The 13,408-nt window shown below is 56.1% G+C and overlaps 1 protein-coding gene across 1 annotated transcript; it reads right to left on the reverse strand.

Annotated features, from left to right (window-relative positions):
- Nucleotides 1-1,278: 1,278 nt before the first annotated feature.
- On the reverse strand, nt 1,279-4,070 carry Six3 (SIX homeobox 3). The gene is made up of 2 exons (XM_042675551.1): nt 3,226-4,070; nt 1,279-1,471 (listed from the first exon to the last, which is right to left on the reverse strand). Exons 1-2 carry the CDS (start codon nt 4,068-4,070, stop codon nt 1,279-1,281), a joined length of 1,038 nt encoding a protein of 345 aa, XP_042531485.1.
- Between the last annotated feature and the right edge of the window lie 9,338 nt (nt 4,071-13,408).

Here is a 13,408-nt window from a genome sequence, read left to right on the forward strand (position 1 = left end):
CATATAGATAAACACGCAGTTAAGATAACAGTAAAAGCGCCCTACGGGGAGTGAGTGATACCTTCAAAGCGGCTAAGAAATACTTGAAATAGCTTGTGCATAAGAAGACTACAGCCTCACTCTCCGCTTTTGCTAGCGACGGGGTCCCTCTGCCTAACTTGGGGCACCACACCACACCTTGACTCAGCCGACGCCAGGAATACCAAGTGGGAGGAAGGAACCCCAAAAAAGGAAAGAGACAGGTAAGCAGGAAGGGGGAGGGGAGAAGGGAGGAGAGAGAAAGAAAGAGAAAGGGAGAGGAGAAAAAGCAATATCATATACAGGCAATTTCTACACATATATTACAAACTGGGAAAATGACCGATCATTAAGATATACATAATTCATATAAAATTTTGAAATAAAAATAAAAATCTGTTACAGTCATAACTATTCTTTTTTTTTCCACATTTATAACCAGTACCCACACAGGCAGTGACAGAGTGGAGAGAAAAGGTGCTTACGAAGAAAATGATTGTCTGCTGAACAAAAAAACAGAAGATTGCATCTTGTTTAACCAATACTTGGACTCAAAAACAGGGAAGAAAGAGAAAGGAAGAGCGAGAGGAAAAGAGAGAGAGAGACAGAGAGAGAAAGAGAGAAAGAGAGAGAGCAACAAAAGGCGAGAAACATTTGCTATTTCTCTCCAGGAGTTCTTTTTTTTTTTCCTTTCATTCTTTTTTTTTTTTTTTAAAACAAATTCCGAACGGAGACGGCTGATTTTTTTTTTGTCTGTTTTGCTTTTGTCGTCTTGTCATCGTGGTTATGGTTGTTTTTGTATAGTCGACTCTTTAAATCATTTTTAACTAGAGAGAATATTTTCCCAGATACAAATAAATCGTCATGCAGGTGGGGTGCCGGGTCCGTGGGAACCAAAAGGAGGAGCCGTGCTTGTCCTAGAAAGTATACAATGGTCACTTCTTTTATGTTCTCTGCCCGCAACAGCATCATTTGTGACCGTTGGCGTCGCGGTCCTTTTGGGGATGGCCATGGTGTTAGATGGTCGGGGAGTTGTTGGTGGTTTGCGGTTAATTTATTTTTCTTGGTTTTTATATATATTTTTGGCTGGGGTGGGAGTGTATGTGGACTCGTGTGTATGATTGTGTATCCTGATTTTCGGTTTGTTCTGGGGATGGAGTGGGAATCGAGGGAGAGGAGGTGGGTGAAGAGGAGGAGAAGGAAGGAGGAGGAGGAGGACTGGGAGAGGGAAGGGGTGGGGGAGGAGGGCCGCCTTGGCTATCATACATCACATTCCGAGTCGCTGGAGGTTACCGAGAGGATGGAGGTGCCGGTGTCCGCGCGCTCTGTCAGGCTGGACACGCTGGTGGTCGGGCTAGCCGCCGTGGACGGCGACTCTGCCGAGCCGTGCGTCGGACAGCCGGGCTCGGCCAGCGAACGCATGCCGCTCGGTCCGATGGCCTGGTGCTGGAGCCTGCAGCAGAGAGAGAGAGCCGTGCTGGCCTTGAAACAGTGTCGGGCCACCCGCTGCCTCCCTCTACTCCCCCCCCAATCCTAGCCTCCTCCAACCCGAGCCCCGAAGTCACTGCCCCCCCAACTGCTACCGTGCTCCTTGTACTCTTCTTTTTCTCCGGGCACCTAGCTGCAATTAGCCCGCCGGTGAGCCTAGGCTCCCTTCCCAAGAGAGGTTTTCCAAAGCTCCCCAGATAGAAACCCGCCTGGGTGGAGAGGGGGTGTCTCGGGCCTGCGGGGGTATGATCTGGGCAAACAGCAAAGGTCTCAGAATCGGAATCGTAAAGGAGCATAAGTAGGGAAGGAACACTGAGCCTCTTCCTCTCTAACCCCAAAGGGCTTTTCAGATTTAGCCGGCTGCTTAAAGAGATGTGGGTTTCCCGAAGTGCTACCCATGCTTCCCCAAACACATCCCCAAAGCTTCCGGCTTCTCGCTGGCCGCCTCTCCCCTGTAGGACCTGCTGGCTTTGCTTTTGGGATTTTGGCGCAAAAGCGCAGGATCCGGGATAGAAAAAAAAAAAAATAGGGGAGCTGGAAGTGGGAAAATGGGGGAAGAGGAAGGGGAAAAGGAAGAGGAAGACTGCAGAGAGTGGTATCTGGCTCTCTCCTGGGCTAGAAACCGGCTATGCGAACCTAGTGTGTCACAGTTCTTCCTGCAAGAAGGCCTATCCTGTCTTTGGGCAGTCCCCTCATCAGGCGAAAAGTGGGCTCTAGAGGCAGGGGTGAGAGGGCAGTGGGCGCAGGCCTGGGATACCTAAACCCAAACACACTCCACGAACTCACACTCAGCCCCTAGCAGCTGTCAGCAGCTGGGGGCAGGCTCTCTGCCCTATACTAGGCCCTGAGCCTTTTCAAGCTGAGCCGGGACCCAGGGTTCCTATCGTGGCTTACAGTTAGCTTAGTCCTTTCCTTCTCTCTGTTCTTCCACCGCTCCTCACTTCCTCCCCACATCGCTCTAGAGACCAACAAGCCCAGTACAACTTTATAACTTTATGGCTAACTTGCCTGCTCCCCAACTTCCCCAACTTAGTGGACCAAAGAGATGTTCCTTGGCCAGGAAAGGAAGGCACGCATAGGTGGAGGTGAACACACACACACACACACACACCTTCTCCACCCCCTGGCCAGGCTCTCCAGTTCAGTATCAGCCAATGTGCTACGTTTGGGGAAGAAGGTCTCCAGCAAGGTGGCCGCCCGACCTTTTTCCCTTTGTGGCCGGGATCCAGGTTCGCTTTCCTGTCCCTGATGTGTGTGGATTCCCCTCAGGTCCCCCCCCCCCCCACACACCCCCCAAAGCACCCCACGTAAGAATGAAATATCAAGGCCCACTTTCTTTCCCTCTCAGTCTCTAGACTCAGAAGAGTGCCTAGCTGGAGCCAGGGCTGAGGTGCAGCGCCCGGAACCGACTCCAGGGGCGGCCACCACGGGCGGGCGGTGAGGCCCAAGGCCGCACGCTACACTCCCTTCATTTGGACAAAAGCCCTTTTGGAGCAAAGCAGTCAATAAACCCCAGTGCGCATCCCCTGTCCCGGGGCAATCGCAAACTTTCTCCAACTAGCCAGAGAGCCCCAGTCTCTCCTGCGCTGGGCAGCCGCCCCCTTCCCCCTAAACCCGTTCCCTGGTCGCCTGCATTTCAACCCGTCTCCCCTTTCCCCAGCAGCCCGCAAGGATTGCGGGGCAGCCCTCCCCCCGGAGGACACCCCCCCCCCCACTGACCTGTTCTTGGCCGCTGCGGCGCGATCGCGCTGCCGCCGGTTCTTAAACCAGTTGCCTACTTGTGTGGGAGTGAGGCCGGTGGCCTGCGCCAGTTCGCGTTTCTTGCTGGGGTTGGGGTAGGGGTCCTGCAGGTACCACTCCCGCAGCAGGCTCCGAGTCCGCTCCTTGAAGCAATGCGTCTTCTGCTCACCGTCCCAGATGGTGCGCGGCAGCGGGAACTTCTTGCGCACGCGGTACTTGTCCACCGGGCCGAGCGGGCGGCCGCGCAGCTTCTCGGCCTCCTGGTAATGCGCCTCGAGCCACATGGCCTGAAGCTTGCCGTGAGATTCCTTGGTGAACTTGTGGTTCTCCAGGATGTGGTAGAGGTCGCGGAAGTTGCCCGTGTGGAAGGCCACCACGGCGCGCGCGCGCAGGATCGACTCGTGTTTGTTGATGGCCTCGCAAGCCCCGGGGGCCACGGGCAGCGACCAGAGGAAGCGGCCCAGCCGCTCGATGTCGCCCGTCTCCTCCAGCGTCTCGCAGACGCTGGCCACCTGCTCCGGCGAGAAGTTGAGGGTGGGCAGCTGGAACATGGACAACTCTTCCGGGGGGGCCCTGGAGCCGCCGCCGCCGCTGCCGCCGCCGCCTGCTCCGCCAGCACCGCCGCCTCCCGCACGGTTCCCGCCGCCGCCGCCGCTGCCGCCGCCGCCGCCGCCTCCCGCGCCGCCGCCGCCGCCGCCGCCGCCGCCTCCCGCACTGTTCCCGCCGCCGCTACTCGCCAGAAGTAGGGAGCAGTGGTGAGAATCGGCGAAGTTTGGCAACAAGAAGTGGGAGGAATAGAGGTCTAGGGGGGAGCGGAATACCATGGACTGACCTGAGAGGAGAGGAGAAAATTCAGGGAGAGGAAGAGAGCGGGGAGGAAGAGGAGGAGAGGGGCGATGAGGACCAGGAGGAGGGAGAGGAGAGGGGGGAGGAGGAGAGGGATAGGAGGGGGGAGCAGAAGGAGGAGGAGGGGGAGGAGGAAGGACGTAAGGGACACCCACACCCCACACACATCCACACACACACACACCCGCGCAGCCACATAGAGAGGGAGGAAGGAGAGCGAGCGGCCCGGTGCGCGCGCGCAGAGAGAGAGGGAGAGGGAGAGAGAGAGAGAGAGAGAGAGAGAGAGAGAGAGAGAGAGAGAGAGAGAGAGAGAGAGAACCCGAGACAGGGAGAGGGAGTGGGAGAGAGAGCAGAGCGAGAGCCAACCACCGCCGAGTCAAGATTCAGCGATTCCACAGCAATCGCCCTAATGACAACAGCCTCATAATATCTCCCCTAAATCCACAGTGAGTGCAGCATTGAAACATTTTGTTTCGCTTTTCTATTGGTCTGCGGCGTGTCGTTGTGGCGTTGCCATGGCAACCACTGCCAATCACTGTCAGCCCTGCCAATCAATACCGAGAACGTAAGGACGGTTTTTCCACTTAGCCAGGGGGGGGGGGGGGAGGGAGGGAAGGAGAGAGAAGGGGGAGAAACAGATTTTTTTTTTCAAATCTTTGCAACTCTTAATCTCTCCACTTCCCTCTCTTATCTCTCTCTTTCTCCTCTCTCCTGCCTTCTTCCACTCTTTCCCAAAGAAGTTGGTCTAGAAATTGGAAAAGCCGTGGACACAGAGTAGTTGACCGAGATGACCGATTTCAGGGGCTATTTTTGTGGGAAGGCAAGAGGCCCTCTTCAGGGCTCCAGGAAGCCCGCGGAGCCCGCAAGGTTTGCACTTAGTGTGCTCATCGAACTACCTCTTTCTGCCTATGTGAATACTAATAGTGGAAGGAAGGCAGGAAGAAAGGAAGGAAAGAGAGAAGAAAAGGCAAGAAAAGAGAAAGAAAGAGAAAAAGAAAGAAAGAAAGAAAGGATGGATCATGGGGCCCATCACACACTGACGCAGCTTTCTTAGGAATCCCACTTTGGGGAAGAGGGGCATGTGAGAGCTAGGAGCTTGAGCCCAGGACACAGTGCAGTGGGCTACATTTATCCCAACTCTCTCTACGTTGACTCCTCAACTCTCAGTCAAGGAATCTTGATTTCTCCTAACTCTCATAATTTAAAATAGTTATGGGGGGGGGGAATGGACATACTTCTTTTCATCTGAAAAAGCAAACCAACTCTTTGTCCTCACCCTCAAGACTTTGGTCACCTTGGACAGTTGTGAAGAAGCTATGGGAGCCCAGAAACCTAGGAGCCCTCTGGACCCTGGGAGTCCAAAGATGCCTGCTCCCTTTCCCAACACATACCCTACCCACAGACAGCAGAAAAGGCTCTGGGCCTGCTCACTAGCCCAAGAAAGGCACTGGAAGTTTGGAGGCCACCCTGAGCATATGTATAGCTCTGAGAATTGCTTACTTGTTCGTACGGTAAATAACAATTATAATAAATAATAAAGCAAGCCTCTACAATGTCCATACGATGTCTAGGGATTGCACAGGGAGCGTTCCCTCTCTCCCCCACACTATAGCCCCAGACCAGGCATGAGCATTTATTCTTAGGTATGTTGCTTTTAAGAAGATGTAATCAGCATCTTGAGCCCCGGCCTCCTTTTGTGAGGCTTCTGTAACTATGGAAGTGTGATTTACGCAGATTTGTCCGGGTCAGAGACGTCTTTCCCCACGCACTGTGTATATTTAGACAGGATTCGGTTTGGTGTTAAAAAGTGTATATGTTGAATGGATTCACACACAGTAGCCAACAATGCCCACATTGTCGGCCCGTGTACAACGCGTATTGAAACGCAGCGCCCAGACTTCAACTAATCTGCCCTCAATAAAGCTGAAATAATTATCCTAAGCTGCCTTTCCAGAAGAAAAAATCATTGAGGAATTCAAAACTTTTTTTTTTTAAAAAAAAAAGATCTTTTCTGCATTCCAATGCAGATCTGGGGGCCCGGCGCTGGGTCTACACCACTTTGGAGAGCTCAATGAAGAAGGAGAGAAAAAGAGACTGAGGAAGAATTTAAATGGGAACCTAACGTGACTGGAGCTGAGACTGTCCTAGCCTCTAAATTTAGAGCTCAGGCCCCGCATTTAGGCCTGGACCCTTGCTGCGTCAGGCTTCCTATGGCTTCCTATAGATGACTTAGGAGACCTGGGGTTGGGCGAGCGGCCCACAAGGACTTCTTCAGCCAGAGGCAGTAGGGGATCTCACCTAAGCCCCGCTGATTGGGGCAAAGAAATATTCCCCCAAAGCGAGGATCTGTCAGGCCCCACTTCGGAGGTCCCTTCTCTCCAAATATCTTCCTTTTCCATTAGGCTGTGAAACTCTGGGCGGTCGTTCACTGCGGGCCAAGAAAAGAGCCCAGAGGTTGGGACACAAAAACAAGACACTTCATCTTTTCTTCCCGATCCTTTCTCTCGTAGGGGAAGGATTACAGGCTGAAAGGTGGGAGGGGGAAGGGGCAGGAGGAAGCGGGGGAGGAAGGAATGAAAAAGGGGAGGGGAGTGGGTATTGTGCCGCGTGGGGGGGGAAGCATTCCTACGGGTGGGTTTCCGAATATTGTGTTCAACTTTTTGAAAGCAGCTCGTGACCCCGAAACTGCATCCCCCCCCCCCCCCCGAGCCAAGGACCTAGGCGCCGGTCGGGCGGGTGAACCCGGTCAGTCCCTCCCAATCCCTACAACCCCCGCCTCTGCGTGGGGTGGGGGCGACCTGGCCTCTCCCCGTGGCGGTGGTGCCAGCCCCAAGGGAGGCTGGGCAGGTGCCGCGGGGCTCTGCCGAAAGCGCAGATTGAAATCGAAAACCCTTGCCACTCTGGGAGAATTGAGAAAAGAGGAGCTGAGGCTCGGCTCGGCGGTACTCCGGCTCCGCAAGCCTCTACCGGGGAGCCCGCCGGCTCGCCGCACCCCCATCCGTTCAGATGGCAGCCGCGGCTCGAGGAGCGCAAAGCTAGGAGGGCAGCCGAAGGGGCGCTCAGCTTTGTGCGCCCGGACTTGGCCGGGGCGGGCAGCAGTTCCCAGCTGTCGGCGCCTCTCCGCGGAGCCGAGCTCCGCGCCGCCCGCCGAGCCCCGTTTGCGGACCCGCCGCCCAGAGCGCCTCTCCGCTCGGGCCGGAAGCTTTACGCCGGCCGCTTGAAGCCCGTAAGTTGAGAGTCCCGGGAGCTGGGCGGGGAAGGCGGTTGCAGCTGGTCCTCGGAGCGGGTGGAAAGAATGGTTTCCGGCGGAGCCCGGAGCGCAGCCTCCGCTGGGTCTGGGTTTCAGGGTGATGAGTGCGTGTTTGGATGGAAAGGGGGTGCTGTGGAGCTCCAGAGGCTTCTTCTCTCAAATTCCCAGGCTTTGAGAGCTAGGGAGGAGGGGCGCGTAGGGGCCTTGGGTTTCCAGGACGCAGGCGGCCTTTCTTGCTGGCTGGTCTGAGGACTAAGCTCGAGGTTTAGGAAGTCAGCCCGCAGGGAACGCCTGGAGGGGATGGCCTGCTAGCGAAGACTGCACCCGCAGTCTATCCTGAGGAACGGGTCAGCTTTGGGGGACTGTAGATCGTCCCCCTTTGGCCTCTGGCCGCTCACTCTCGCAGATCTGGGACCTGGCCTGAGTACAGGCCTAAATCACCTGTGCTGAACAAAACTTCCACCACCGCGTCCACTTCCACCCCACCTCTGTGATCAGAAGACGGTGCGGGAGGAAAGAGGGCTTCTGACTACTGGACGGTGTTTACCTATCATGAGCTACTAGGCCCCAGCACTGAGAAATCTTAAACAGTTTGCATCCAGGAGACAAACCCTGGAGACTCCCTCCCTCCCACCCAAACGCTCCCTTGTTTCTGGTTACAGAGAAAGCCAGAGGTCTGCAGACCTCCGGGAGAGGACGATCCGGCAGGGCTAAGAAGGATGCACTCGGGGCTCGCTCAACTCTTAAGAATCAGATTCGGGTAGCCCAGGAAGGTTAGTCCTTCCGGCTCCCAGGACGTTTGGATGTGGAGGCTGACCGGGTGGCCTATAGTCTGGGCCTCCCCGCTAGCAGAAAACTTAGGAGCTTGGCGCGGACCGCCAGGGAGGGCGCGGGGGAGCGAAGCACGCAGGCGGGGAGGCCGCTGAAGCCCTTCAAGGACCCCGATTACTTTCCTTTGAAAAACAACAACAACAACAACTACCCCCTCCCCCCCTCACCCCCTGCCCCCTCCCTTAGCCGCCGGGGACCCGCGCTTCAAGCAATTGTCGCCCCGAACCGTAAACACAGCTCAGTTGCCTCAACTTTCTCCGTGCATAAAAGTTCCCGGCGTGCGGGGAAATTTGAATATTTGATCAGCCCCTTTGAGTGACCCTCATTAGCCTGGCGCCCTGCTAAGGCCCCGGCATTGCAAGAAAGCTGCTAGGCCAGGCATTTGTACGCCTTGTTAGCGCCGCTTAATGAAGCTGCCCCGACGGCTCAAAAGCGGCCTCAGGGGCCGGCGGCGCGCACCTCTCTGCACCCCACTCTGCCTAATGAGTCCTGCCGCCAGCTAAAGGCCCCATCCACCCCCCACATCCTCAGACAAGAGAAGTTTGGCTCTGTCTTGGGCCACAACACCTCCCACTGCCAGGCCTAGGAGGGTGGGCACAAACGCACACAGCCTAGCTGGCTGCCATGATGTAGCCCTAAGAGAAAGGAGCCGGAGACTTGGGAGATGTGAACGCCGCTGGGGGAGGGGGGCGGAGGAGGGGAGGGAGGCCGACTTCGCAGCCTGGGATCTAGCCCAGGGGGGTTACACCTTGAGCCTCCCCCAAGAGAGACAACCTTAAATCAATTAGCATCCCGGTTTCCTTAAAGGTGCACCTGGACTAATGTCTGAGTGGCAGAGGTCAGATGCCCAGGGGAGGATCAGTTTTCTAGGCTCCCTCTTCAAGTTCCTTTGGATTCTACTAGCCAGGAGGCCTTGCATTTCTCCCCACTACTCCTCTTCTGACAGCAAGAACCAGGCCCTGCATGGAGAAAGGGTGGGTGTGTTCAGCTCCCCAATTCACCATTGTTCCCACCACCCACAGAGCCAAACACTCAAATGACATGACTGTTGGCAGTGAATGATACTGCAGAGTATCATAGCCTACCCCAACCTTTCATATTTCTCCCCTAACTGTCCCTTCTGAGGTCTCTCTCTCCCTCTCTCTCTCTCTCTCTCTCAAATCGTATTTCTAGTCCTGAAGAGGCCTGAAGAAAGTATCCTAGCAGTGCCACTCTCGTGAGTCAGCATTTAATAACAGGCCAGGGGAGCAGAAGAGCGGGAAAGCTCTGGAAGAAAAGGGAGCTAAGGCAATTATTTACTCCACACTTTCCCCTTTTCTTGGGGGCAAGTAAAGGCTAGTAAATATAAGCAACTATATTAGAAATTGTGCCTCATTCCTTAGGAAGAGTTGACTCTTTCTTTCTCCTTCATTGCCTCTTACCCTGGATAGTTGAAACTAAAGGTCTCCTTCACCTTGCAAATACAGTTCCTGGGCCCTTAGAGGTTACTTTTTGGAAAGTGAATGCCCTGGGCTTGGAATGTGGAATGCTCTCAGATCTACTATTAGAGGCTTCTGGAACCCTACCCCCATGTGTTGACAATCTCTGGGACAAGCTGCAAGCTTGGTCAGTTGGTAACCTTAAGATCCCATTCCAGCGTGAACATCTCTAGGAGGGGGCAGAACTGGGCCAGCTTTCTCCGTCTGCCAAAAGGCCAAGTGGGGCTTGGGATAGTAGAGTCTTTCCTGTCCATCTGGCTCTCCCTTCTTGCATTCCCCTCCTTCTATCCAGCTCCACTGGCATGCCCTGCCCCCACCCCACCCTCAGTCAAGCCAAAACTGACACTCTTTAGGGATCATCGCTGAGCTAAGCAAAAGTAGTGTCCAGAGCATAATCCATCCAAAGGTAAAAGTAAGGGCAGAGATAATCTGGAGAGTTGGGGTGAGGGGGGTACTGTTGAACACAAGGAGACAGAGGGGTAGAATTTAGCTCCCTGGCCCCGAGGCCAGGCCCACTGGCTGCTCGGGGGAGGAGGCGAGAGGAGGGGGCTGAGAGTCCACGGGCGTTGGTCGGGGCAGCGGGGACCTCAGGCGTCGGCGTCGGGGGCTTGATCCGGAGGAGAGGGGAGGGGAGGTGGGGGTCTGAGCGCGTGGGGTGGAGGGGTGGGGGTGAGGCTCTTTAAGAGCCACACGGCTGGCTGGAGAGGCGCGCGGCCCGGTGCTGGTAGCGCACTGACCCCGAAGGGGATTTAGCTGGAAGGGTGCGGCCGGACCCCGGGGGCTTTGTCCCGGGGCGCCCAGAGAGGCCAAGACACAAGAATAAGGAACGGCTGCGGCATGAAAGGCCCGCGCGGAGCGGCGGCGCTGCTGCTCTTGACTTCTGAGCAGGGCTTAGAAAACCTGCTCCGGCTTAAGCCCGAGCTGCTGACGCTGAGCCCCGAGCGCCTAGTCCGAGGGTTCTACGCCTCTGGCCTCTGAGCCGAGGAGGTATGGGACAAGGGGGCGCTGGTGTGGCGAGGGCACCCAGCAAAGAGGAGCTCTGGGCTCTACAGCCTCGCGACCCCAGTGCAGAACTGCGAGCCTTGGAGGACCGTGTCAGACACGGTCAGAGAAAGAATTTTCCCCTGCCAACTTGGCTTTTGGGTTGTCCACCTTCGCAGATCCGGAGCCAGCCGCCCACAAATGGATTCTCAACAGGTGGCCGGGTAAGTCTGTTTAAAGAATTCTGGTTATACCGCCAGCCCCTCCCCAGCGCTGTCCTTTCCCCCTCCCTCTTTTCCTCGAGGCGGGCGCGAGTTCTCCGGGCTCCTCCTGCCAGCGGCGGCGAGGGCGGAGGGCGGCGGGGAAGCAGAGCCCTCCCTCCAGGGGGTCTTCGGTCACGGGGTTCCAGCCCAGGAAAGCTGTCAGGCAGCTCCGGTGAAGTTCCTCCAGGTACCCCTGGGTCCCGATCATCACTCTTAGCTACTTAGATTGTGCCCAGGCGCCCCAAGAGGAGAAAGGAGAAAGAGCGTGCAGCAGCTCAGGAGCCGGGAGGAAGGGGTACCGAGTACCCCCAGGCCAACGATCTTTGTGTGAGGGCTTTCTGTGGGACCCAAACTATTCATCCTCTTTTATGAGAGACACCGCATTGGGGACAAAGGCCCGGAGAGCGAGCTTGGGGAGGTGGAAGGGACTAAGGGGGGGAAGAGAAGCAAAGAAAAGCAAAGGCTAGAAATCCAGGGCATCCAAGTGAGGAGTCCAAGTGAACGCGTCCCCAGAGTCCGCCACAAATGGATGCACGCTCCGTGCCTGCACCTCCTCTTCTCTCCTTCTCCCTTTCTCACACGCGCGCGCGCGCACACACACTCACACACACACACACACACACAGAGTCTATACAGGTAGTCCTCGAACGCAGTTCTTGGCGGTGCAGGGTCAAAAGTCCCCATTGCCTAAGCTGTGATCGAGCTCCCCCACCCTACCCCTGTCTGCCAAGAGCTCTCCAATCTGACCCCCCGAACCAGTATTGGAGAAGTAGTAGAGCTTTCCCCGCCCGGGGCTGGGGGCCAGGGAGGATCTTACCTGCGGAAAGGTAAGGGAAGCCAGGAGCAAGAAGCAGAGGCGGATAAATATTCATTAGGAAGTGTAAGTCCTTTCAAACCGCGCAGCTCGGTGTCTCCGCACCAATCTCTCTTTCCCTCCCTCCCTCTGTCTTCCAGTTAGGCTCTCTCTTCCTCTCGCTCCGTCTCTCCCCCCCACACCCCCCCCCCTTCCTGCGAAATACCGGGTGGATCCCAGTCTAGCTAACCTGTTGGGAAGCTTGAACTGCCGGCCGCGCCTCCCTAGCTGGCTGTTTGCTTTCGCTCTTGGGGCGCGCGTTTCCCCATCCTCTCCCCTCCCTTCTTTCGCCCAGCCCCTCACCCCTCCTAAATTACTACATCATTAGCTTTATTGGGGCGGGGTGGGGGTAAGGGAACAGCCAGATGCACCTCTCCACAACAGGGCGAAAAGCCGGCTCTCTTCGAAGCATCCCCAACTCCCTCACCCCTATCTTCACCCCTACATCCCAACCCTGTCCTGTCTCTTTTTCTTCTCCTTTTCCATCTCCACCTCCATCCCGTAGCAACCCAACTCCCTCACCATCCCTCCCACTCCGCCAACGCCAATCTGGATCCCAGACGGGGTGGGCACTCAGCTGTCGGGTCGGCAGGTCCTGTGTGTGGAGGTTGGAAGTTCACCCGGCCGTGGATGTGGGGGTGGTTATACAGCTCTCCTGACCCCACTTACGTTTCTTTCCTGGCCCTCAATGGCCCCCAAGGCAGCCTGGGCCTTGGAATCAACACATTCTGTGGTGTGTGATAAGGACCTAGCCCTCCAGGCCTCGGAGACTCGTGTCCTTTGACCTGGCTCGGGAAGCTTCAGGAGCGAGGGGGAGAGGTGGCTTCACTTTATGAGCATGGAAAGGGAGACGGACAGACCGTCTGTGGAGTTGCTCCCAAAGGATGCGAACTACCCGAAGTTAGCCGAAAGTCTGCGTCTTTCTCAATCACGAGAAGACGCTTGCAGAAGATTCCAGGAAACTGCTGGCAGTCGCACGCGAATACGTGCAGATGCAGCCCTCACCCCAAAGCCCTAGCCCAGCGCTTCCACTGACCCAAAACACCAGAAGCTGCGCCCTTCGGCAAGGTGGATTCGGCGGAGGAATACATCGCATGACGACTTTAGGACACTATGATTACTGGTTTGGGTACCCTTCCTCCACGATCCTAGGGGCCCTGGAAAAATGGCGTGGCCTCCAGAGGGTGGGTTACTCATCTCCGACAGCCTACCCCGCGCGGTGCAAGGCGGTGAGGCTGGAGGAGGGGCCGAGGGGCGGGTCCTTGTGAGTCCCACTTACAAAGCTGAGGCTTGCTGGAGGCTGAGCTGGAGAGCTCTGCCCCAAGCTCACATTACTCGCCCTGGGGCTCCAAGTCTTCTATTATTGGATCTCTCCCCCCACCCCCGACACACAGTCCACACCCGGTGTCAGGATGAGGACTCTAGCCCTGAGACCAAAAAAAAAAAAAAATGATTTTGCTACTTCTCAACCCTTTGGCAAGGCCCAGCCACAATCCATCAGGAGTGGTTTTAGAGGCTGGTCCTACACTCCTCGGAAGATCGTGGCTGCAAAACTTCAGAGGGTCTTTATTTCCCCCCTTTTGAGGCTAAGAAATACGGTAGATGAAGGTGTAAAATAAACCTAGGAGTCATAGCTTAGGGCTGAGAAGTCTTATCATCC

The sequence above is a fragment of the Dipodomys spectabilis genome, unplaced genomic scaffold (assembly GCF_019054845.1).
Source record: "Dipodomys spectabilis isolate Male_0828 unplaced genomic scaffold, ASM1905484v1 ptg000026l, whole genome shotgun sequence".
Classification (NCBI taxonomy): domain Eukaryota; kingdom Metazoa; phylum Chordata; class Mammalia; order Rodentia; family Heteromyidae; genus Dipodomys; species Dipodomys spectabilis.